Source organism: Coregonus lavaretus, assembly GCF_964263955.1.
Source record: "Coregonus lavaretus genome assembly, contig: HAP1_SCAFFOLD_742, whole genome shotgun sequence".
Taxonomy (NCBI): domain Eukaryota; kingdom Metazoa; phylum Chordata; class Actinopteri; order Salmoniformes; family Salmonidae; genus Coregonus; species Coregonus lavaretus.
In genome coordinates, this window is record NW_028162195.1 from 103,842 (window position 1) to 128,332 (window position 24,491).

The 24,491-nt window shown below is 42.7% G+C and overlaps 1 protein-coding gene and 1 long non-coding RNA gene across 2 annotated transcripts; both read left to right on the forward strand.

Annotated features, from left to right (window-relative positions):
- Positions 1-6,555: 6,555 nt before the first annotated feature.
- On the forward strand, positions 6,556-9,387 carry LOC311119481 (retinoic acid receptor alpha-A-like; the record flags this gene model as incomplete). The annotated part of the gene is made up of 5 exons (XM_084194163.1): positions 6,556-6,732; positions 6,942-7,118; positions 7,610-7,814; positions 8,136-8,294; positions 9,119-9,387. Coding segments are annotated over 5 exons (924 nt in total), but the record flags the coding sequence as incomplete, so codon positions are not given.
- A 13,550-nt stretch (positions 9,388-22,937) lies between these two features.
- LOC311119482 lies at positions 22,938-24,131 on the forward strand. Its single transcript, XR_014611977.1, has 3 exons — positions 22,938-23,308; positions 23,490-23,627; positions 23,813-24,131. It is a non-coding gene; the product is annotated as an uncharacterized lncRNA (long non-coding RNA).
- The last annotated feature ends 360 nt before the right edge of the window (positions 24,132-24,491 follow it).

Consider the following 24,491-nt stretch of genomic DNA (forward strand, 5'->3'; position numbering starts at 1 on the left):
TTATCTTGGCCAAGGAGAAATTCTCACAAATTTGTGCAAAAATCTGAGATAAATACGCTTTTGTGCGTATGTAACATTTCAGGGAACTTTTATTTCAGCTCATGAAAAATGGGACCAACACTTTACATGTTGCGTTTATATTTTTGTTCAGTGTATGATTTCTAGTTGGGGTACTCTTTATGATAGCTATTCCTTCTTACATTCACTGATGTAATTTATATGAATTAAAATGAATTAATCCCTCAGCTGCAATGAGCATGAACATGTACGGAAACACTGTGGGTGCAGCGAGTGAGGAAGTTGATGAAGAGGATTACGTCAACGCAGAAATCTTTGTCAATAAGAGCAAAGATGAAGACATGAAAAAAGGATGCCATGCAAGCATGTATGTGAAAAGGGAGAAACTTACCACGAAAAGTTATGATTTTGAAAATGTCAGCAGTTATGAATGGATACCCTGTGCTAAGATCCTGACTTGACATCCAGGCATGTAACTCAAATGTTTGTATTCATCCTCAGGAATCCTCCAGGAGCCATCAACAAGTGTGGAAACAACCAAGGTGAAGGGCCAGAGGCAGGTGAGGAAGATGAGGAAGACTATGAAAATCCAAATACCTTAACAGAGACGGATTTAGCTGAAGATATGTATGATGAAGACAATGAGTCTTTAGACCGTGAGTTGAATTATAAGGGCTTAAAAAAAAAAAAATCATCAAGACGATCAGTTAGTAGATAAGAGTAAATGCTTGTGAATTAGAATGTCAGTGTATACTGAACAAAAATATGAATGCAACAAGCAACAATTTCATAGATTTTAATCAGTTACAGTTCATATCAGGAAATCAGTCAATTTAAATAAATTCATTAGGTCCTAATCTATGGATTTCACATCACTGGGAATACAGATATCCTTAAAAGAAAATGGCCGCACAATGGGCCTCAGGATCTCGTCACAGTATTTTTGTGCTTTCAAATTACCATAGATAAAATGCAATTGTGTTCGATGTCCATAGCTTATAACTGCCCATACCATAACCCCACCGCCACCATTGGGAACTCTTTTCACAACATTGATATCAGCAAACCTCTCGCCCACACGATGCCATACACATGGTCTGCAGTTGTGACGCCAGTTAGATGTACTGCCAAACTCTCTAAAACAACATTGGAGGCAGCTAATGGTAGAGAAATGAACCTAACATTCTCTGGCAACAGCTCTGGTGGACATTCCTGCAGTCAGCATGCCAATTGCATGCCCCCTCAAAACTTGAGACATCTGTGGCATTGTGTTGTGTGACAAAACTGCACATTTTAGAGTGGCCTATTATTGTCCCCAGCAGAAGGTGCACCTGTGTAATGATCATGCTGTTTAATCAGCTTCTTGATATTCCACAACTGTCAGGTGGATGGATTATCTTGGCCAAGGAGAAATTCTCACAAATTTGTGCAAAAATCTGAGATAAATACGCTTTTGTGCGTATGTAACATTTCAGGGAACTTTTATTTCAGCTCATGAAAAATGGGACCAACACTTTACATGTTGCGTTTATATTTTTGTTCAGTGTATGATTTCTAGTTGGGGTACTCTTTATGATAGATATTCCTTCTTACATTCATTGATGTAATTTATATGAATTAAAATGAATTAATCCCTCAGCTGCCATGAGCATGAACAAGTACAGAAACACTGTGGGTGCAGCGAGTGAGGAAGTTGATGAAGAGGATTACATCAACGCAGAAATCTTTGTCAATAAGAGCAAAGATGAAGACATGAAAAAAGGATGCCATGCAAGCATGTATGTGAAAAGGGAGAAACTTACCACGAAAAGTTATGATTTTGAAAATGTCAGCAGTTATGAATGGATACCCTGTGCTAAGATCCTGACTTGACATCCAGGCATGTAACTCAAATGTTTGTATTCATCCTCAGGAATGCTCCAGGAGCCATGAACAAGTGTGGAAACAACCAAGGTGAAGGAGGCAGGTGAGGAAGATGAGGACATCTATGAAAATCCAGATACCTTCACAGGGATGGATGATGCTGAAGACATGTATGATGAAGACAATGAGTCTTTAGACCTGGAGCAGCTCACTTAATGTAAAGCTGGAGGGGAGAATGACTATGAAGAATATGACAACATATACTCAAACTATGAGTGAAGGCCTTGTACTAGGCATGTTGATGCAGAGATATTGATACCAGGAGAGGCTTGAAAGGTTAGCTTGGTGAGTTGAATTATAAATATTTTCATCAAAATGTTCAGTTAGTAGATAAGAGTACATTCTTTGTTTGAATGTGAATTAGAATTTCAATGTACATTTGTTGGGTGTATGATTTCTAGTTGTATTCTTGCTGGGTAATTGTATGAGTTTTCTGCCTTGACTAACACATATAGCTCTATTTATCTTTTTTTTTATTCATTAAATAAAAATATATATACACAACCGGTCAAAAGTTTTAGAACACCTACTCATTCAAAGGTTATTCTTTATTTTTACTATTTTTTACATTGTAGAATAATAGTGAAGACATCAAAACTATGAATTAACACATATGGAATCATCTAGTAACCCAAAAAGTGTTAAACAAATCAAAATATATTTTATATTTGAGATTCTTCAAATAGCCACCCTTTGGCTTGATGACAGCTTTGCACACTCTTGGTATTCTCTCAACCAGCTTCACCTGGAATGCTTTTCCAACAGTCTTGAAGGAGTTCCCACATATGCTGAGCACTTGTTGGCTGCTTTTCCTCAACTCTGCGGTCCGACTCATCCCAAACCATCTCAATTGGGTTGAGGTCGGGGGATTGTGGAGGCCAGGTCATTTGATGCAGCAGTCCATCCCTCTCCTTCTTGGTAAAATAGCCCTTACTCAGCCTGGAGGTGTGTTGGGTCAGTGTCCTGTTGAAAATTAAATGACAGTCCCACTAAGCCCAAACCAGATGGGATGGCGTATCGCCGCAGAATGCTGTGGTAGCCATGCTGGTTAAGTGTGCCTTGAATTCTAAATAAATCACAGACAGTGTCACCAGCAAAGCATCCCCCACACCATAACGCCACCTCCTCCATGTTTTACGGTGAGAAATACACATGCGTAGAACATCCGTTCACCCACACTGCGTCTCACAAAGACATGATAGCCAGTTTCATCATAGCGCTTGATGGTTTTTGCGACTGTACTGTTCTTGACATTTTCCGGATTGACTGACCTTCATGTCTTAAAGCAATGATGGACTGTCGTTTCTCTTTGCTTATTTGAGCTGTTCTTGCCATAATATGGACTTGGTATTTTACCAAATAGGGCTATCTTCTGTATACCCCCCCTACCTTGTCACAACACAACTGATTGACTCAAACGCATTAAGAAGGAAAGAAATTCCAAAAATTAACTTTTAAGAAGGCACACCTGTTAATTGAAATGCATTCCAGGTGACTACCTCATGAAGCTGGTTGAGAGAATGCCAAAAGTGTGCAAAGCTGTCATCAAGGCAAAGGGTGGCTATTTGAAGAATCTCAAATATAAAATAAATTTTGATTTGTTTAACACTTTTTTGGTTACTACATGATTCCATATGTGTTATTTCATAGTTTTGATGTCTTCGCAATTATTCTATAATGTAGAAAATAGTAAAAAATAAAGAAAAACCCTTGAATGAGTACTTGTTCTAAAACTTTGACCATTAGTGTATATTATTTACTTGAGATTCAAAAGAGTGATTGTCTTGATGCATTAGCTGAACCCATTGAACATAATGTAATTTTTTTTAATGTTCCACATAAAAAAATATATTAATATTTTAGACTAATTCTCTTCTATAATATTTTGTGTGCTGTCAAACAGTTGTGCTGTCAAATAATGATCCGTGGCAATGACTGTTTGTGACATGCTAAACTTCAGATCTTCCCTCCTAGAAAAAGGGTTCCAAAAGGTTTTTTCTGCTGTCCCCATAGGAGAACCCTTTTTGGTTCCAGGTAAAACCCTTTTTGGTTCCAGGTAGAACCGTCTGTGTAAAGGGTTCTACCTGGAACCAAAAAGGGTTCTTCAAAGTGTTATCCTATGGGGACAGCCGAATAACTCTTTTAGGTTCTAGATAGCACCTTTTTTTCTAAGTGTACAGTAAGTGTTAATACATTTGTACTGCATGTATAAAATCTAACAATAATTTGATTTCAGTGTACATTTTCAATTATTTTGTGTGTGGCTTTAAAGAACATGAAATCCATGAAACCTGATTACTTTTTACAAAAGCTTAAAAGTGACATTGTTGTTGTTGATGTGAGACTTCACAAGATGAACAGAAATGTCTTGAAAATATGTGGAGATTTAAATACTGTACAACTATATGGTCAACATTTAGAAATAGATCTCTGGACGCAGGAGGCCAAAATCGACTCTGACCAACAACTTTCATTTTGAAGAAACCTGTAAAGCGGAGGACGTGATAATGCAGGTCTTATTATTTCCACTAGGGAGAAATTGTGTCACATCGTTTATTATGTCAAACACACTACATACTGTACACACTGTGCAATCTCTCTCTCTCTCTCTCTCTCTCTCTCTCTCTCTCTCTCTCTCTCTCTCTCTCTCTCTCTCTCTCTCTCTCTCTCTCTCTCTCTCTCTCTCTCTCTCTCTCTCTCTCTCTCTCTCTCACACACACACAGGGGTCTCCCAAATTAGCAACCAAGTCATCGGTGCAGTGGCCCAGTGGCCGACATGCAGCGGCGAGACAGCCTCCGAGGGAAACCCACTCTTGACTGGTGTTCACATTTATTCATTTATTGAGGCTTTGCTTCTCCAGCCTGGCTGACAGACCCCTACAGACCCCCTGGTTCGATTCCAGGCTGTATCATAACCGGCTGTGATTTTTCCAGTTCCATTGTGTCTGTGTGTGCCATGACTGATTGGAGCGCCAGGCTAATAGTTATTTAATAGCTTCGTTAGGTTGTGTTTTCTGGGTCCATGCTGGCAGCTCTGTCTCTGGGGAACAACAGTATCTCACACACACCACACACACACATATAGAACAGTGCTACTTTGCCCTGAGGAAAGAGAGCATCTTATTTATCATGGCTCCCTTCTTTCCTTCTTTTCAATCCTCTCTCTCTCTCTCTCTCTGTCCCTCTCTGTCTCGCTCTCTCTCGCTCTCTCTCGCTCTCTCTCTCTCTCTCTCTGTCTCGCTCTGTCTCGCTCTGTCTCGCTCTCTCTCTCTCTCTCTCTCTGTCTCTCTCTCTCTCTCTCTCTCTCTCTCTCTCTCTCTCTCTCTGTCTCGCTCTCTCTCTGTCTCGCTCTCTCTCTCTCTCTGTCTCTCTCTCTGTCTCGCTCTCTCTCTCTGTCTCGCTCTCTCTCTCTCTCTGTCTCTCTCTCTGTCTCGCTCTCTCTCTCTCTCTCTCTCTCGCTCTGTCTGGCTCTGTCTCGCTCTGTCTCGCTCTCTCTCTCTCTCTCTCTCTCTGTCTCTCTCTGTCTCTCTCTGTCTTGCTCTCTCTCTGTCTCTCTCTGTCTCTCTCTGTCTCTCTCTGTCTCGCTCTCTCTCTCTCTCTCTCTCTCTCTCTCTCTCTCTCTCTCTCTCTCTCTCTCTCTCTCTCTCTCTCTCTCTCTCTCTCTCTCTCTCTCTCTCTCTCTCTCTCTTTCTGCCTCTGTTTTATGTGTCATTGTCTTGATTTGGCAGCTCATATTAGAGTGAGAAGATATAGATATTACATGTGGGGATATAGTGAGCTGCCAGAGGAGGATGGACAGAATGTAGAGAGATGGGGAAGGAAGGTAGAAGCCAAACAGAGGAAAGAAAGGGAGAGAGAGTGTGTGTGTGCCTGCTGGTGTGTGTTTGGGGTGTGTTCACACAAATGTGTGTCACATCCACTTGTTTGTGTGCTTGTGTTGATACTGTTTGGAGGCAGAGAGTTACTCCCATCTCTCCAATGTCTACCTGTCTGTATTGTGCCAGATCAGCGGCACACAGATTCTCCTTCTTAAACTCTTTTTACACTGTCACGTCAAAGCACTTCAGCTCTCTCCCCCTCTCTCTCTCCCACATACATTTCACTCACACCCTCTCCTCTCCTCTGCCATATTTCTCACATAACACACGGCACACATTGTTTTATTCTCCCCTTTCACTCTTTTTCTATATATCACTCGCCCTCTTTGATGTTCCTGTCTATTGTTCCTCAGAACAGATTCTGACCTCTCTGTGCATGTCTCTCTCTCTATCTCTCTCTGCGTCTCTGTCTCTGTGCCAGGGTGAGGATGGAAAATGTAGTATATGGTTCCATCTAGTGGTGGACGTAGATATTCCCCCACCACACAATGTCCCAGTTTATCAGCATTTGGGTTTCCAGTAGTGTCTCGTCTCAGGGATAGCGCTCATCTTTCTGACTGTCTCTTTGTTGTCTCTGGCATGCAATGTGAGGATTGTGAGGTTGACCTGGAGGCGTTAATGTTCACGCATCCCCAAACATTGCCATTTGAGTCCAAAGGATCTCTCTCTCTCTCTCTCTCTCTCTCTCTCTCTCTCTCTCTCCCTCCCTCTCCCTCCCTCCATTTCTTCATCTCCTTCTATCCCTCTCTCAGCGGTGAGGAACGACAGGAACAAGAAGAAGAAGGAGGAGAAGAAGCCAGAGTGTTCGGAGATCTACGTGCTGAGTACCGAGACAGAGCAGATGATCGAACGCGTCCGCAAGGCCCATAAGGAGACGTTTCCCTCGCTCTGTCAGCTGGGCAAATACACCACGGTGAATTATACACACACCCGCATGCACACACACACACACACTGTCAAGTTACACAAACACGCACAGAAACATTACCCTCACTCTGCGAACATGTTTGGGTATACCAAACACTGACAAACATACGCACTCCTTGCGCTCTCAACATATCAACCGATGTATTTGTAGAATCACAGACTAACCTATATGTATCTCCCTCTCTCTTCCTATAGAATAACAGTGCAGAGCACCGCGTGGCTCTAGACGTGAACCTGTGGGATAAGTTCAGTGAGCTGTCCACTAAGTGTATCATCAAGACGGTGGAGTTTGCCAAGCATCTGCCAGGCTTCACCACCCTCACTATCGCTGACCAGATCACCCTGCTCAAGGCTGCCTGTCTGGACATACTGGTGAGAACACACACACACTAGGACATAGACACACAGACACACACACACTAGGACATACATACATGTATTATAAACAGTAAAACATCTACAGAAAGTGAACAACAGTATAAAATATATTTGTGCTCCCCCTCCCTTTCCAATCAACTCAGTGGCCTTGTGGTTAGTGTCCGTCCTGAGATTGGAAGGTTGGGAGTTCGATCCCCGGTCCGAGTCCTAAACAAAAAAATGGGACCCAATGCGTCTCTGCTTGGCACTCAGCATTAAGGAGATAGATTGGGGGTAAGGCCCTGTGATAGACTAGCATCCTGTCTTGGGGGTTTACTTGTCCATCAAGCTGCCTCACGCTACAGAAACAGGAGATCTGCTTCGATGAGCCATTTCGGCTCGCCCCACCCAAAGCTCATGCAAGACTTACTTACTTCCTTCCTCCTTTTCCCCCTCTCCCTCCTTCCCTCCTTCCCTCTCTCTACCTCTCAATCCCTCCATCTCAGATTCTGAGGATATGCACACGGTACACTCCAGACCAGGACACCATGACCTTCTCAGACGGGCTGACCCTGAACAGGACCCAGATGCACAACGCAGGCTTCGGCCCGCTCACAGACCTGGTGTTCGCCTTCGCCCAAACACTCCTCCCTCTGGAGATGGACGACGCAGAGACCGGCCTTCTCAGCGGCATCTGTCTGCTTTGTGGAGGTACTGCACCACTGCTCAGATTCAAATCCAGCATTGCACTCCTATCAGAGCCAGGAGTTGAGATCCCAAGAGGCCAATTGTCATTGTTTTAGAGTACAAGCAAGTCTCAGCTGTGGCATAGAAACTAGTGTGTTTGTCAGCTGTGTGTATTACTAGTGTGAAAATGGGAGTTTGCCTAATAAATACTTCATGTGAAGCTACTGTTACCATGCTGATGTGTGAATCGTGCCACTGTTGGACGCGCTTTTTGAGCATATAGATTGGGTATTAAGGATGTGTTTTTCATAGTTTTTTTCTCTGTGTGTGTGTGTGTGTGTGTAGACCGTCAGGATCTGGAGCAGGCAGACAAGGTGGATGTGCTCCAGGAGCCCCTACTGGAGGCTCTGAAGATCTACGTGAGGAAGAGGAGGCCTCATAAACCACACATGTTCCCCAAGATGCTGATGAAGATCACTGACCTCAGGAGCATCAGCGCCAAGGGTGAGAGAGCACGCCTATATACTGCGTTGTTTTTTTTATAGGGTAGCTTTAGTGTAGCTTAAACTTCTTCCAGTGTGAAGTCATTGGTAGCTTGGTAACCTGTACCTTCCCCAACACTAATATTTGGCGCGCATGCTGCCCAAATTGCGGCCTTCCCGACTGTAGACGTACCAGTAACTGCCAAAATAAAGGAAATGCTTGAGTAAATGAGGGATACAAAGTATATGTTATGGTGTGCATGTTCCTGGCAGGGTTTAGGTCCACTTGTAGAATCTATGCCAAAGTGCATTGAAGAGGTTTCTGGCAGCTCGTGGTGGCCCAACACCCTTTTAAGACTCTTTATGTTGGTGTTTCCTTTGTTTTGGCAGTTACCTATATGTGAAAGGGAAAGGGGGATACCTAGTCAGTTGTACAACTGAATGCATTCAACTGAAATGTGTCTTCCGAATTTAACCCAACCACTCTGCTTGTGACTTAATCGACAGTACATTTTTTTGAAACTATTGATAATCTGTGGCTAAATTATGCCCTCATTGAGAGTTGGCTCCTGTGGTTGTATATTTGTTTTAGTTTTTTGCCGCTTGGGCCCCCTACGGGCTTGGGCCCAGGGACTTCAGCCCCTGTAAACCCCTGCATTAATCCGGCCCTAGTCTCAGTGCAACAATACTGCCATTTATATCTATATCATGTGTCATTTATTTGAAGATGACTATTTAGGGTCTTACATACAACATTTTGCTGTAGTGACAGAATCTTGTGGAACACATAACATATGACCCTCTCTCTCTGCCTCTCTCTTCTTCTCCCTCCCTCTCCTCTTCCAGGAGCGGAGCGAGTGATCACTCTGAAGATGGAGATCCCAGGCTCCATGCCCCCACTCATCCAGGAGATGCTGGAGAACTCAGAGGGTCTGGAGGGCCAGGGGGCCAGCGGGGGCCGCTCCAGCGGAGGAGGGGCCCCACCAGGCAGCTGCAGCCCCAGCCTGTCCCCCAGCTCAGCCCGCAGCAGCCCGCCTGCACCCTCCCCTTAGACGGGGGTCCACTGCCACCCCCCAGGCAGAGACAGCCAGAAGGCATGACTACAGACGGAGCCAGCAAGCTGACAGTCTCCCACACTGTGACAAACCAGGGTTAGGAAAAGAGCCAGACCTGGGCCCAACCAGGACGGACTTTGACACTTTGAGGACACGCAGGCCTCAATGGACAGACAGCCGTCCCCCTATCTCAGCCCCAGTCCGAGCATTAAAACTGGGCCGAACCCGAACCCATACTTGACTGAACAATAGGGGGGTCCCATCTCACCTGGATGGCACTATCTCCATCACCCCCAACCCCCCCCCCCCCACCCTACAAACCACCATAGACATGCCTCAGAACCAGCAGCAGGGATCAGCAGCCGCCACACAAGGAGTTTAATCTGAGATGTTCTGTTTACTCTCCTCAGTGATGACTCTGCTCCTCCTCTCTTTCCCCCTCAAGACGTTGGACAGGAGTTCAGGCTCAGTGCCCGTCAGACTTGGAGTAATGGGGTAGACAAGACGCACGTCTTTCTGCAGGAAACTAGGCAGACAGACTGACAGAGAGACAGCTGGACATTGGGCACGAGTCATCCCTAAATGTTGGCAGGGACAGCTAACGGGGGTCTCGGATAGGGGGCCTGTCTCTCCTTCTGCTTTACAACTTTTTTTTTTTTCTTACAAAAGATATATGGAAATATAAATATATATATTGAAAAAGTAATGATTGCAATTTGAATTGTCCTAAGTGGAATGATGCATAAAAGAAGAGTTGCTATCTTTTTTCCTGTTTTTTTCTCACTGTTCTTCGAACATAGATGCATTTGTGATTCCCCCCTAACCCCCACCTCCCCAGACCTAGTGTTTTGTTATCTTGGTTTCACCCAGGAAAATCGGCACACTAAGTAGTCACAGTGGAAATGTGTGTTTTTCTATCAAATCAATAGAGAAGTAGAACAAAAATGATGACACGATTTCAGATGCAATTCACTTGATGCACTAGACCTCTTGCACTGTCACGTTCACAGGTTGGATCAAATTGACACACAAAACACAAATAGGACCAGGTTGGGTTGGCAACTCTGTTTTGTTCCGTTTACAGTATTTTATTTTTCATGGGAGAAAAATAAAATAAAACGTAGTGTTTCTATGATCTAGAGTCAAGTCGTTGTGGAGTAATGAAGATGATCTGTAAGAAAATACCAGCCATTACATAATGTACGTAAGATGTATTCCTTCTTTTTAAAGTACATGAAGTCTAGCCCTTTTGACATTGTCAAAGCCTTTTATGTTTTGCTTTTTGTTCTTGTTTTGGTATCTGAAGTGAAGGCATTGATCACTGATCAACTGTTTAGACCACTTAAGGAAGGGACTGACTTCTAGCAACACCATAGCCGTTGACAACCAGTAAAGAGAGTTGAATTTCTACTTCACCTGAAATAAAAAGGAAAGATTTATGACAATTTAATGACCAACAACTCCGTGATCCCCTTCTCCCCCCTTTCCCAAGGTGGTCCCTCCCTCATTCCATGTCTGGATAGTGTATGTATTGCCCCCCAACAGCACTGCCTCTGTAACGCATTACCTATCTTCACAACACCACTGCCTCTGTACTGTAGTACATTGTCAATATCTATGCCCTCCCACTACCCCCCACCGTCAGTTCCAAACTGTACCACGTTACCAGTATGCTCACAACACCACTGCCTATGTAGCACATTGTCAGTAGGGTGTATCTATCTATGTCCATGTAAACTCTGTGACACGATATCAGTATGCTCACAACACCACTGCCTTTGTATGTATACATGATTCCCATCTCTCTTCTACTCCCCCCCCCCACAACACAACAGCACTGCCTCTGTAAGTCTGTTTCACAGTATCAGCACCTCTCTATTTCTTTATCTATCACAACAACGCAACTGCCTCTGTTTAAACACTATCAGCATTTATCGGTCTGTCATTCCGTACTCTTGTGACACATCCGAGTACCTAGCTATTCCCTAGCCTTGCCCTAGATCAGTTTCTGTTGTCTTGCCAATGCATGACAATGAGAAAGGAGTCAAGACAGCACAAACTGATCTGGGATCAGGCTAGCTATTCCCCCACCTCTAACCACTGTTTACACACACTAGTGTAACCTACCTACCCATCTCCTTTCCCCACAACACCACCGACTCTGCTGTTAAGTAGGAGTGGATCTGTCCTTCACAATGGATCGAACGCTGCTCGTGGCCAACCTCACTGCAGCCAATATCACAACGCACAACTGTTTTTTCCCCGGCACTCTCACTTGTAATGCAATCAGATGCACAACCAGGATTTGGGGATAAAATAAATAACTGTTTTGATTATGTCAGATCATTGGACAAAGAGAATAACATTTATTAAAGAACCCTGTTTGTGTGTGTTTTTAAATGTTTCTTAACTGGGGGTGGGTCCACCATTAGGCTGAAAAGAAGATTGTGGTGGGACTTTAAGAGCAGTATTTCATTGGGCCTGGGACTATAGCAGGTCACGTTACAAGAACAAATACAAAGTTCAGAAACCCTTTAAGGGTTATACTACAATTTATGTTTGGGAGGGGGGGGGGGGGGGGGGGAGACTTATTTTTAGGTTCCTTATTGGCCCCTCAAAATAGTTTAGATAATACACTGAGTGTACAAACATAAGTAACACCTGCTCTTTCCATGACAGACTGACCAGGTGAATGAAGGTGAAAGTTATGATCCCTTACTGATTGTTAAATCCACTTCAATCTGTGTAGATGAAGGAGGAGACAGGTTAAAGAAGGATTTTTAAGCCTTGAGACAATTATGACATGACTGTGTGTTTGCGCCATTCAGACGGTGAATGACAAAGATTTAAGTGCCTTTGAATGGGGTAAGGTAGTGGGTGCCAGGTGTACCGGTTTGTGTCAAGAACTGCTATGCTGCTGGGTTTTTCATGCTCAGCAGATTCCCGTATGTATCAAGAATGGTCCACCACCCAAAGGACATCCAGCCAACTTCACACAACTGTTGGGAGCATTCATGGGCCAGCATCTCTGTGGAACGCTTTTTACACCTTGTAGGCTCCATGCCCTGAAGAATTGAGGCTGTTCTGAGGGCAAAACACAATATTAGGAAGGTGTTCTTATTGCTTTGTAAGCTCAGTGTGTAGAGTGTACATATATTATTGCAATATTTACCCCAGAGTTTACTGTTTTTAAGTTACAATACGATGGATGAGTAAAACAAAAATTCTGATTAACCAAAATTGAGAGTTAAATTACCATGCTCTGGCAATGCTACCCCCATGGACAAGAGTTCAATGTGTGATCTTCTTGACACTTTCCAGCATTAGCATTACCATGACAGAGAAGAGCGGTACACTGTCACAAAACAGGATGTGGTTAGTCTCTGGTCTGGTAGCTGATTCCACCACAAACCCCATTTGTTGTATTTTTTTAACCAAGAATATAAGACTCATAAAACACGAAGATTGAGCTATATATATGCCCTAACTAGACTTTTGACTGGTACTGTATATATAGCTCAATCGTCGTGTTTTATGCATCTTATATTCTTGGTTTAAAAAATAAAACAAATGGGGTTTGTGGTGTTGAGTTCAGTGTTGTGTGCACATGCAGTTTAGTGGAATCAGCGACCAGACCAGAGACTAGTGGGCTGGGATTTCCTGTTTTGTGACAGTGTACCGCTCTTCTCTGTCATGGTAATGCTAATACCGGAAAGTGTCTGGAAGGTCACACATTGACCTCTTGTACATGGAGGTAGCATTGCCAGAGCATCGTAATTTAACTCTCAATTTTGGTTCCTCTGAATTTTTGTTTTGTTCATCCATTGTTTTGTAACTTAAAAGCAGTTAAATCTGGGGTAAATATTGCAATCATTTACTGCCAAGTGTTGGTGAGAATACTAGCTGATATTGGAGGACATTACAAGGATAAAGATGGTGACAATTCTACTCTTTATGGCATTAGGTGAGTCTTTGTGTATTACAGTGACTAAGTTGTCATAAAGGAAGGTCTTTCAAGTGCCTTACATGAACAACAATCGATTATATATATATAGACAGGTATCTGTTGTCTCTGTGCCTTCTGCTTTTTACAAATACAGTATGATATTGTCTCTGTCTAGCCTAGCCTTGTTTCAATAGGCTATTATTTATATATTGGATACATTAATGTCTGCAATGCAATTTTAACTGGCTAATTTGTGCATTTTGGTCTCCATGAACATCGCTCACGAGCGACTTGTTAGACAGTCACATAATCAAACTGACCTATAACAAAGGGCTCATTTCCAGTTCTCATGTCTACTTTCTAGTCTCACACAACTGTGACTTCAAGGTTAAAAGTTGATGTGCTTTGTGTACATATCCCGGAAAAGTTGAACAATTTTGCAATTATTAACTTTGATAGAAAATGTAGCAAAACAGGATCTTGAAACTGCGGAGAGGATAACACCTGATTAATTCTCTAGTGATATTGCCGTTTACATATTTATTCATGGTCTAGAATCCTCTTTCAAGTCATGTGAGAAAAAAATGTCATTTTATTTGGAATGGCAAACCAGATAAAGTTAAAACGGGCATATTTATCTAACTAACATGATTTTGGAGGGTTTAAACCAGCGTTGGGGTCATATTCAATTATTGAATTCACTCATGAAGGGGAGAATTTACATTCTTTAAATTTTGAATTGAATTGGGTCTTCAAATGTGGAATTGAAATTGAACTGTTTGGAATGTTTTGAATTGCAATTAAATTAGAATTCAATATTTGTACATCTCCCTGTTAATGGAATGAATGCACTTACAGTGCATTTGGAAAGTATTCAGACCCCTTCCATTTTTCCACATTTTGTTACATTACAGCCTTATTCTAAAATTGATTAAATAAATAAAAATCCTCATTAATCGACACAAATCTATTAAAACAAAAAAATAGATACCTTATTTACATAAGTATTCAGACCCTTTGCTATGAGACTCGAAATTGAGATCAGGTGCATCCTGTTTCCATTGATCATCTTTGAGATGTTTCTACAACTTGATTGGAGTCCACCTGTGGTAAATTCAATTGATTTGACATGATTTGGAAAGGCACATGCCTGTCTATATAAGGTTCCACAGTTGACAGTGCATGTCAGAGCAAAAACCAAGTCGTGAGGTCGAAGGAATTGTCTGTAGAGCTCCTAGACAGGATTGTATCGAGGCACAGATCTGGGGAAGGGTATCAAAATATTTATTCAGCATTGAAGGTCCCCAAGAACACAGTGACCTCCATCATTCTTAAATGGAAGAAGTTTGGAACCACCAAGACTCTTCCTAGAGCTGGCAGCCCGGCCAAACTGAGCAACTGGGGAGAAGGGCCTTGGTCAGGGAGGTGACCAAGAACCCGATGGTCACTCGGACAGAGCTCCAGAGTTTGTCTGTGGAGATGGGAGAACCTTCCAGAAGGACAACCATCTCTGCAGCACTCCACCAATCAGGCCTTTATGGTTGAGTGGCCAGACGGTAGCTAATCTTCAGTAAAAGGCACATGACAGCCCGCTTGGAGTTTGCCAAAAAGGCACCTAAAGGGCTCCCAGACCATGAGAAACAAGATTCTCTGGTCTGATGAAACCAAGATTTAACTCTTTGGCCTGAATGCCAATCGTCACGTCTGGAAGAAACTTGGCACCCTCCCTACGGTGAAGCATGGTGGTGGCAGCATCATGCTGTGTGGATGTTTTTCAGCTGCAGGGACTGGGGAGACTAGTCAGGATCGAGGGAAAGATGAACGGAGCAAAGTACAGAGAGATCCTTGATGAAAACCTGCTCCAGAGCGCTCGACCTCAGAATGGGGTGAAGATTTACCTTCCAACACGACAAGGACCCTAAGTACACAGCCAAGACAACACAGGAGTTGCTTTGGGGCTAGTCTCTGAATGTCCTTGAGTGGCCCAAACAGAGCCCGGACTTTAACCATATCGAACATCTCTGGAGAGACCTCAAAATAGCTGTGCAGCGATGCTGTCCAACCAACCTGACAGTGCTTGAGAGGATCTGCAGAGAAGAAGGGAGAAACTCCCCAAATACAGGTGTACCAAGCTTGTTGCGTCATACCCAAGAAGACTTGAGGCTGTAATCGCTGCCAAAGGTGCTGAGTAAAGGGTCTGAATTCTAACGTAAATGTGATATTTCCATTTGCAAACATTTCTAAAAACTTGTTTTTGCTTTGTCATTATGGGGTATTGTGTGTAGATGGATGAGGGGAAATACTATTCAATCCATTTTAGAATAAGGCTGTAATGTAACAAAATGTGAAGAAAGTCAAGAGGTCTGAAAACTTTCCGAATGCACTGTAGGGCTCTATTTAACAAACCTAACCCAATAGTAAATCTAAGTGCATGTGGTAGCGCTATATGTTCAGGGCTGTGTCAGGCATATTTGTGCTATTTTCACTATCACAATTATCGCACACTTGCTGGCTTTGGGGCGAAAGGGCTGGGTTCTGATACATGAACAAGTTGTGTGTGATGAGTGTGATGGAAGGAGTCAGGCGCAGGAGGGTAATCACTGAATACAGAGTTTATTCCTTAGTTACACAAAATACGCTGGAATAGCGACAAACGAAACAGGCACAGGGGAAACTATCTACCCTGGTAATACACTGTAACGGTATCTCCATACAATACAGAGGCACAGGGGAAATATCTACCCTGGCAACAAAATGGTATGAGTAGCTCCACCAAGCTACACTACTCTCACATTCAAACGATCACCCACAAGGACAAGGGGGCAGAGGGAACACTTATACACAGACTAATGAGGGGATTAGAACCAGGTGTGTGTGATTGACAAGACAAGACAAATGTGATGATGATAATTGGGGCGGCAGTGGTTAGTAAGCCAGTGACGACGAACGCCGAAGCCTGCCCGAATAAGGAGGGGAGGCAGCCTCGGCGGAAGTCGTGACATTGTGGGTGTGTCGAGGCTAGGCGCCTCACTGGCCAATCAGAACGTGCTCCATGGCAAAATATGTGGTTGCTTGAAAGTTCAGTATTTACGGTCTTTTATGAATTGCCTTGGAGTCAACTCCAATTCCAATGTTAGTCCGTTATAGTTTGTTAAATGGCTTACAGAAACGAAATAACAAAATGTAGGTAACAACACATCTGCCACGCTGATCCTCAACACGGCGGCCCCTCAGGGGTGCGTGCTCTGTCCCCTCCTGTATTCCCTGTTCACCCATGACCGCAAGGCCAGGCACGACTCCAACTTAAAATCATTAAGTTTGCCGACGACACAACAGTGGAAGGCCTGATTACCGACAACGATGAGACAGCCTATAGGGAGGAGGTCAGAGACCTGGTCGTGTGGTGCCAGGATAACAACCTCTCCCTCAACGTGATCAAGACATCAAGACAAAGTATGTTGTGGCTTCTTGATTGTTCAGGCCGCATGGATGAGAACAAAGGAAGAAGGTGTGTCCTTTCTGGTTGAGTTGGGTGATTCCTCCTTTGTCAGGAGTTGGTGTCCTTATGCTTGTTGCTCTTCTCTGTTGGCTCCTTGCTTGAGTTGCAGAGGCTGTGCTCTAATAGTCATCTCCTTCTTTACTTGAAGAAGGAAACCTTAAATGTACCATTGAGGCTACAATAGCTCTTTAATGACTAAGTCTCCTTCTGAGACGGTTTAGTGCATGGGCTCTTCCATCCCAATGTATGTACTGGATTACAGATGCTATTCCCTAAAATGTACTTTCCCTAACTTATCAGTTCACCAGTTCTTGCCATTAAAGGCGAAGGTCCAGGACCTGTGGCCGGCCTACTGAGGATGGAGGTTCTTCTCCCTCCTCGAGAAAGGTCCAGTTTGAGAGGTCCAGCTTGAGAGGTCCAGCAGGATAAGCGGCTAACAGCTAAGAGAGTGAGGGGGAGACAGCAGAGTCCTTTTGTAGTCCTGTGAGGTCACATGGTATCAGACCTAGGAGTGAAGGGCCACTTTTATAAATCTTTGTCTTGGAGAGAGAGAAAAGGTCAACCAGTGAAAAACAAACACCATTGTAAATACAACCCATATTTATGTTGATTTATTTTCCCTTTTGTACACTAACTATTTGCACATCGTTACAACACTGTATATAGACATAATATGACATTTGGAAATGTCTTTATTATTTTGGAACTTTTGTGAGTGTAATATTTACTGTTAATGTTTTCTTGTTTTTTTTCACTTTTGTTTATTATCGATTTCACTGGCTTTGGCAATGTAAACATATGTTTCCCATGTCAATAAAGCCACTTGAATTGAAATTGAATTGAATGGAAATTGAAGGAGTTTGGAGGAAGTCAGGGGTCCATAACAGTTCAGCATTATGGACAGACAGTAATAGGATGTTCAACAAATCAAATCAAATGTTATTTGTCACATGCGCCGAATACAACAGGTGTAGATCTTACCGTGAAATGCTTACTTACAAGCCCTTAACCAACAATGCAGTTTTAAGAAAATAGAGTTAAGAAATGATTTACAAAATTAACTAAAGTAAAGGGGGGTACCATTAAAGTGACATGTCGCTACATATATAGAGAATTTGTATGTTTTCCACCAAGTCCTCCAACTAGGGGAAAGGGGCAAAAAATTAAGCTTCCCCAACACTGCTGACATTTGATATATAGGAAATAACATAAGTCAACATTAAGTGGAAAAACAATTTCACAAAATAAAGTGTTGAGAGTCATTAATAACATTTTGCAGAAAGCAGGACTGGCCGATTTTAAACAAAGGAAGGGTGCTATAATGTGTGAAACTGATAAAAAAATAAGTATGTTTCATCTGTATACTAAACAGTTGGTCTGTGAGAATCTGGCTAATGTTAACCACAACAAGTGACATACTGTGCATCTCTCACAGGGCAGTTTCACAAAGGAAATCCTTGAGCTCGAGATAGACCTAACTATCCAGCTTTACAAATGGTGTAAATAGCACAACAGCATATGCAAATACTGGTTGCTTGCTTGGTTTACATTTAAAGTTGTTTATAAATGTGTCAATAACTATCTACAGTGGGGGAAAAAAGTATTTAGTCAGCCACCAATTGTGCAAGTTCTCCCACTTAAAAAGATGAGAGAGGCCTGTAATTTTCATCATAGGTACACGTCAACTATGACAGACAAATTGAGATTTTTTTTCTCCGGAAAGTCACATTGTAGGATTTTTTATGAATTTATTTGCAAATCATGGTGGAAAATAAGTATTTGGTCACCTACAAACAAGCAAGATTTCTGGCTCTCACAGACCTGTAACTTCTTCTTTAAGAGGCTCCTCTGTCCTCCACTCGTTACCTGTATTAATGGCACCTGTTTGAACTTGTTATCAGTATAAAAGACACCTGTCCACAACCTCAAACAGTCACACACCAAACTCCACTATGGCCAAGACCAAAGAGCTGTCAAAGGACACCAGAAACAAAATTGTAGACCTGCACCAGGCTGGGAATACTGAATCTGCAATAGGTAAGCAGCTTGGTTTGAAGAAATCAACTGTGGGAGCAATTATTAGGAAATGGAAGACATACAAGACCACTGATAATCTCCCTCGATCTGGGGCTCCACGCAAGATCTCACCCCGTGGGGTCAAAATGATCACAAGAACGGTGAGCAAAAATCCCAGAACCACACGGGGGGACCTAGTGAATGACCTGCAGAGAGCTGGGACCAAAGTAACAAAGCCTACCATCAGTAACACACTACGCCGCCAGGGACTCAAATCCTGCAGTGCCAGACGTGTCCCCCTGCTTAAGCCAGTACATGTCCAGGCCCGTCTGAAGTTTGCTAGAGTGCATTTGGATGATCCAGAAGAGGATTGGGAGAATGTCATATGGTCAGATGAAACCAAAATATAACTTTTTGGTAAAAACTCAACTCGTCGTGTTTGGAGGACAAAGAATGCTGAGTAGCATCCAAAGACCACCATACCTACTGTGAAGCATGGGGTTGGAAACATCATTCTTTGGGGCTGTTTTTCTGCAAAGGGACCAGGACGACTGATCCGTGTAAAGGAAAGAATGAATGGGGCCATGTATCGTGAGATTTTGAGTGAAAACCTCCTTCCATCAGCAAGGGCATTGAAAATGAAACGTGGCTGGGTCTTTCAGCATGACAATGATCCCAAACACATCGCCCGGGCAACAAAGGAGTGGCTTCGTAAGAAGCATTTCAAGGTCCTGGAGTGGCCTAGCCAGTCTCCAGATCTCAACCCCATAGAAAATCTTTGGAGGGAGTTGAAAGTCTGTGTTGCCCAGCGACAGCCCCAAAACATCACTGCTCTAGAGGAGATCTGCATGGAGGAATGGGCCCAAATGCCAGCAACAGTGTGTGAAAACCCTGTGAAGACTTACAGAAAACGTTTGACCTGTGTCATTGCCAACAAAGGGTATATAACAAAGTATTGAGAAACTTTTGTTATTGACCAAATACTTATTTTCCACCATAATTTGCAAATAAATTCATTAAAAATACTACAATGTGATTTTCTGGATTTTTTTTCTCATTTTGTCTGTCATAGTTGACGTGTACCTATGATGAAAATTACAGGCCTCTCTCATCTTTTTAAGTGGGAGAACATGCACAATTGGTGGCTGACTAAATACTTTTTTCCCCCACTGTATATATAGCTTACTAACATTTACAAATGTAACAATAACAATTCATAAATGGTGAGCAAACATATATTTAAAAAAAATCTGATTTTTTTACTGGACATTATTATAAGGCATTATCCATTTAGAAATGGCAACCTCAGCAAATGTGTGTTTAATTGTATTGTTTTGGTTGTCTGTGTTTCTCCCAAACAGCTCATCAAATGGTGTTATCTACATTGGCAGGTAAGTGTTCATTTACATGTGAACACAAGTCTCAAAAAAGTTTTAAAATACTTTTAAAATGCTGTTAAAGGCCTCCTGAGTGGCGCAGCGGTCTAAGGCACTGCGTCATAGTGCTAGAGGCGTCAGTACAGACCCCTGTTCTATCCCGGGCTGTATCGCAACCGGCCGTGATCGGGAGTCCCATAGGGCGGCGCACAATTGTCCCAGCGACGTCCGGGTTAGGGTAGGGTTTGGCTGGGGGGGCTTTACTCCAGAGCGACTTACAGTTAGTGAGTGCATACATTTTTCAATGGTATTTCCTCCAACACATTGGTGCGGCTGGCTTCCGGGTTAAGCGAGCGTGTGTTAAGAAGCGCGGCTTGGCGGGTCATCTTTCGGAGGATGCATGACTCGACCTTCGCCTCCCGAGCCGGTCGGGGAGTTGCAGCGATGAGACAAGATTGAAATTGGGGAGAAAAAGGGGAACAAAAAAAAATGCTGTTAAAGTCCAAAAAGGTTAAGCAACACGTTTGTAACAACTTTTAATAGAACAGCTTTGACAATACTGGCTGTTATTAATTGCTCATTAATCATTATTAATCATTTTTCCAATCATCTCATTTCCTCTTTGTGAGCTGGTGAAGAGATCAGGCTGGTCAATGGCACTAGTCTCTGCTCGGGGACAGTAGAGATTCTTTACAAGGGCCAGTGGGGAAGAGTGTGTGGTCAGAAGTGGGACGTAAACGATGCCAATGTGGTGTGTCGCCAGCTGGGCTGTGGAAGGACTGTGAGTGTCCAAGGTACTGCCCACGTAGGTCAGGGTAGTGGTGGCAGACCTACTTGGCTGGATGATGTTGGGTGTAACGGCAGTGAGAGCTCCCTCACAGAATGCTCACATGGAGGATTGAAACACCATGACTGTTTACAGTCTCAAGACGCCAGAGTTGTCTGCTCAGGTAAAAGTCCCGGGGTTGCTATTGTGGTTGATAAAAGTCAAATTACAGTTCATTATGCTTGTGTAAACTTGCCATTGATTTAGTTGAATGTGCTACTGAAATGCATTTATTTTCTCCTTAATTTTCTACTTTTCTAATTTTCTTTCATTCCTAGTTAAACCTAACGTCAGACTGGTCAATGGGAGTGACCTCTGCTCTGGGAGGGTGGAGGTCTATCAACTTGGTCACTGGCGAACCGTGTGTGATGACGTGTGGGACTTGAATGACACTGCTGTGGTGTGTAGACAGCTGGGCTGTGGGAGAGCTGATAGTGCCACAGAGAGGGCCTACTTTGGTCAGGGCAGTGGGTCCATTTGGCAGGATGATGTTGGCTGCTCTGGCAGTGAGTGCTCCATCACACAGTGCCCACACACAGGAGGACGAACACATTACTGTAATCATGGTAACGACGCAGGTGTTATTTGTTCAGGTAAGGGAGTCTCTTTGCCTTGTCTAGACTAGAGTTTTATCAGGGTTTGGTTTGAATGGTTTGAATTGTGCAAAAAGGTCTCATCATAGAGAAAATCCTAAAAAGCATATTACTGCAGTATTATTGCCTGCTCTGCCACCTAGTGGAGAGTTGACCGTTGCAGAAATAATCTTAACCCAAGCCATTGGTGATTTGTGACCAGATGGGGGCAGCCTAGAACAGAGCATGTGGCTAATACAGTATGAAGACCAGCAGATAGGTTGTGATTACTGTTGCCTCACTAAACTACCTGTATTTGACCAACAGGTGTTGTCTTGCAGAAGCCTTCACTCTCCACAGACCCGGCCTATTCTGCCTTCTTGCATGGAGAGGAGGTCCATCTCACCTGCACTCTTCCATCCTGTATCCTCTGTAATGCTGTGGAATTCCTCTTCTATCTGAATAGAGACTCCATCATGTCCGTGACCGTTGGATCCTCACAGCCCAGGGCTACTTTAACAAAGTTTAAGATGGATGCTTCACACCAGGGCAGTTACCGCTGTCTCTACAGAACCCTCTCCAACGGCCAAGTCATCAGCTCCCCTTATAGCAACGTTACTAAAGGTGAGGTGGTAGTTGGGAAACAAGTGTTGCATAATCTACAGTGAGCTCCAAAAGTATTGGGAGAGTGACAAATGTTTTGTTTTGGCTCTGTACTACAGCACTTTAGATTAGAAAAGATACAATGACTGAGGTCAAAGTGCAGACTGTCAGCTTTAATTTGAGGGTATATTCCTATATAGTGGGCAAACCGTTTAGAAATTAAATACCAAAAGTATTGGGACAAATTCACTTATACAGTATGTTTATTAAAGTAGTCAAAAGTTTAGTAATTGGTCCCATATTCATAGCACGCAATGACTACATCAAACTTGTGACTCTACACATTTGTTGGATGCATTTGCTGTTTGCTTTGGTTGTGTTTCAGATTATTTTGTGGGGTATGATATTTTTGCGTCTAACTTTCTCACTCATCATTATTCACGATTTATTCAGGACTATCCGTAATCATGGTAGCACATTAATATAGAAATGTTTAGAAACATACTATATTCTTATTTACAATAAAACTACATCCAAAATGACACAATACATTATTTACCATTAATTTCTATTGGGCACAAAATCATCTGAAACACAACCAAAGCAAATGCATCCAACAAATGTCTAGAGTCACAAGTTTGATGTAGTCATTGTGTGCTATGAATATGGGACCAAATACTAAACTCACTGTATTTTTTATGATTCAGAGCCTTGATAGAGACAAGAGACTGACTACCTTGTCCATCGCACACACATTTCTCAGTTAGAAGGTATGAATATGGAATTACATTACTGTCAAATTGCTGTTTACTTTCTTTCCAGTGGTCCTGCTACAGCCCAACATCTCTCTCAGTCCTCCAAATGGAGGGATGTTTTGGGAACCTCAGGGGCCAGAGGTGATCAGGGGCCACAGCTTCTCCATCACCTGCTCCATTCAGCCACAGTATCCTGGAGGCCTCTTCTATCTGAACTTCTCTGGATCCAACAGAACTGAGACTACGCCAGCAGTCAACCACTCTGCCTCTTTCCACTTCCCTGTTGCAGAGTATAAAGACCAGGGGAAATACAGCTGCAGCTATGGAGTCAACGTCTCCACCCGGTTATTCAGGTCGGCTAATAGTGAACTAGCTGTCACCATTAGAGGTAAAATAACACATGCTTAAAAAAAAAAAGTATTTAAAATAGCTTTTACGTGAGAGAAAAGTCATAGTATTGTAACATGACTTATCATCCTTCATATCACATTTTTGTATATTCTATTAATTTGCCATTTACAAGTCTTGATCTGTAGGTCTAAACCTTGAAATACCTACATTTTCTTCAGCATTCATGGTCCCCATCATTGTTTCTGGAGGGACTGGTGGGGTAGCACTGCTGTTTCTGCTTCTGCTTGTCATCTGTCTAGTCATCTTGAGGACAAGGAGGAGCAGAAAGCCATCTACAGAGACTGGCCAGAGAGAATGTGAGTGATATCACAATTATGTAAACTCAAAGGCTGAATCTGAACTTGATTTAGGCCTTGAGCTTGAAAAGTTAAGTTAAGCAGCATCTCAAAATACTTTTGTTGATATCATTTTGTTTGTAAATCTTTTCTATTCCCAGGAGTTTGCTGTTGGAAATATTAATGAGCAAATTGTTATACAACAGGTATTGACAACAGAGGGGAGGACCACGAAGAGGAAGAGGAAGAGGAAGAGGACTATGTGAATTTAGAAAACAACTGTTACGAGGGAGGTCTGGAAAGAGTGACGGGTGAAAAGAAGAATGGGAAGGAAAAAGGGCACAGCTATGGGAAATCAGAGGATGTCTATGACAACGAGGAGGGAAACATTCAAAGAAAGGGTGTTTGTGGGGGGTCTCATGAGAAAATGAATAGTGAAGACGATGATGAAGATTACGTTAATGTCTCTGTCTATGATAATGCTGTAGCACATGATATGAATGAAGACATTTATCAAAACTTTTAGGAAAAGTAACTGTATGCAACCTGTCAATAAAGTAACTCATTGGCATCAACACATTGATTTGGTCCTTCGTGACATGTAAATGTGTTTAAATAATACTCATTCAGATGCAATAGTGACAACTACGGTTGCTATAGTTGACACTTAAACTCAAACATATACAAGTAGACATATGAAATAATGGTATTGCTTTATTTTATTTTGCTTTTGTAACCAATCGAAATGTTCAGCATATTTGATGCATTGGGTCAAAGTCCAAACTGTAGTTTTTGTATGCATTGGTGGGGTTTCACTTTCTGTGTCTTTGATCAGTTCCAGTGTTGTTGAGGAGCTAGCATTATGTGTGAAACTGTTAGGTGATT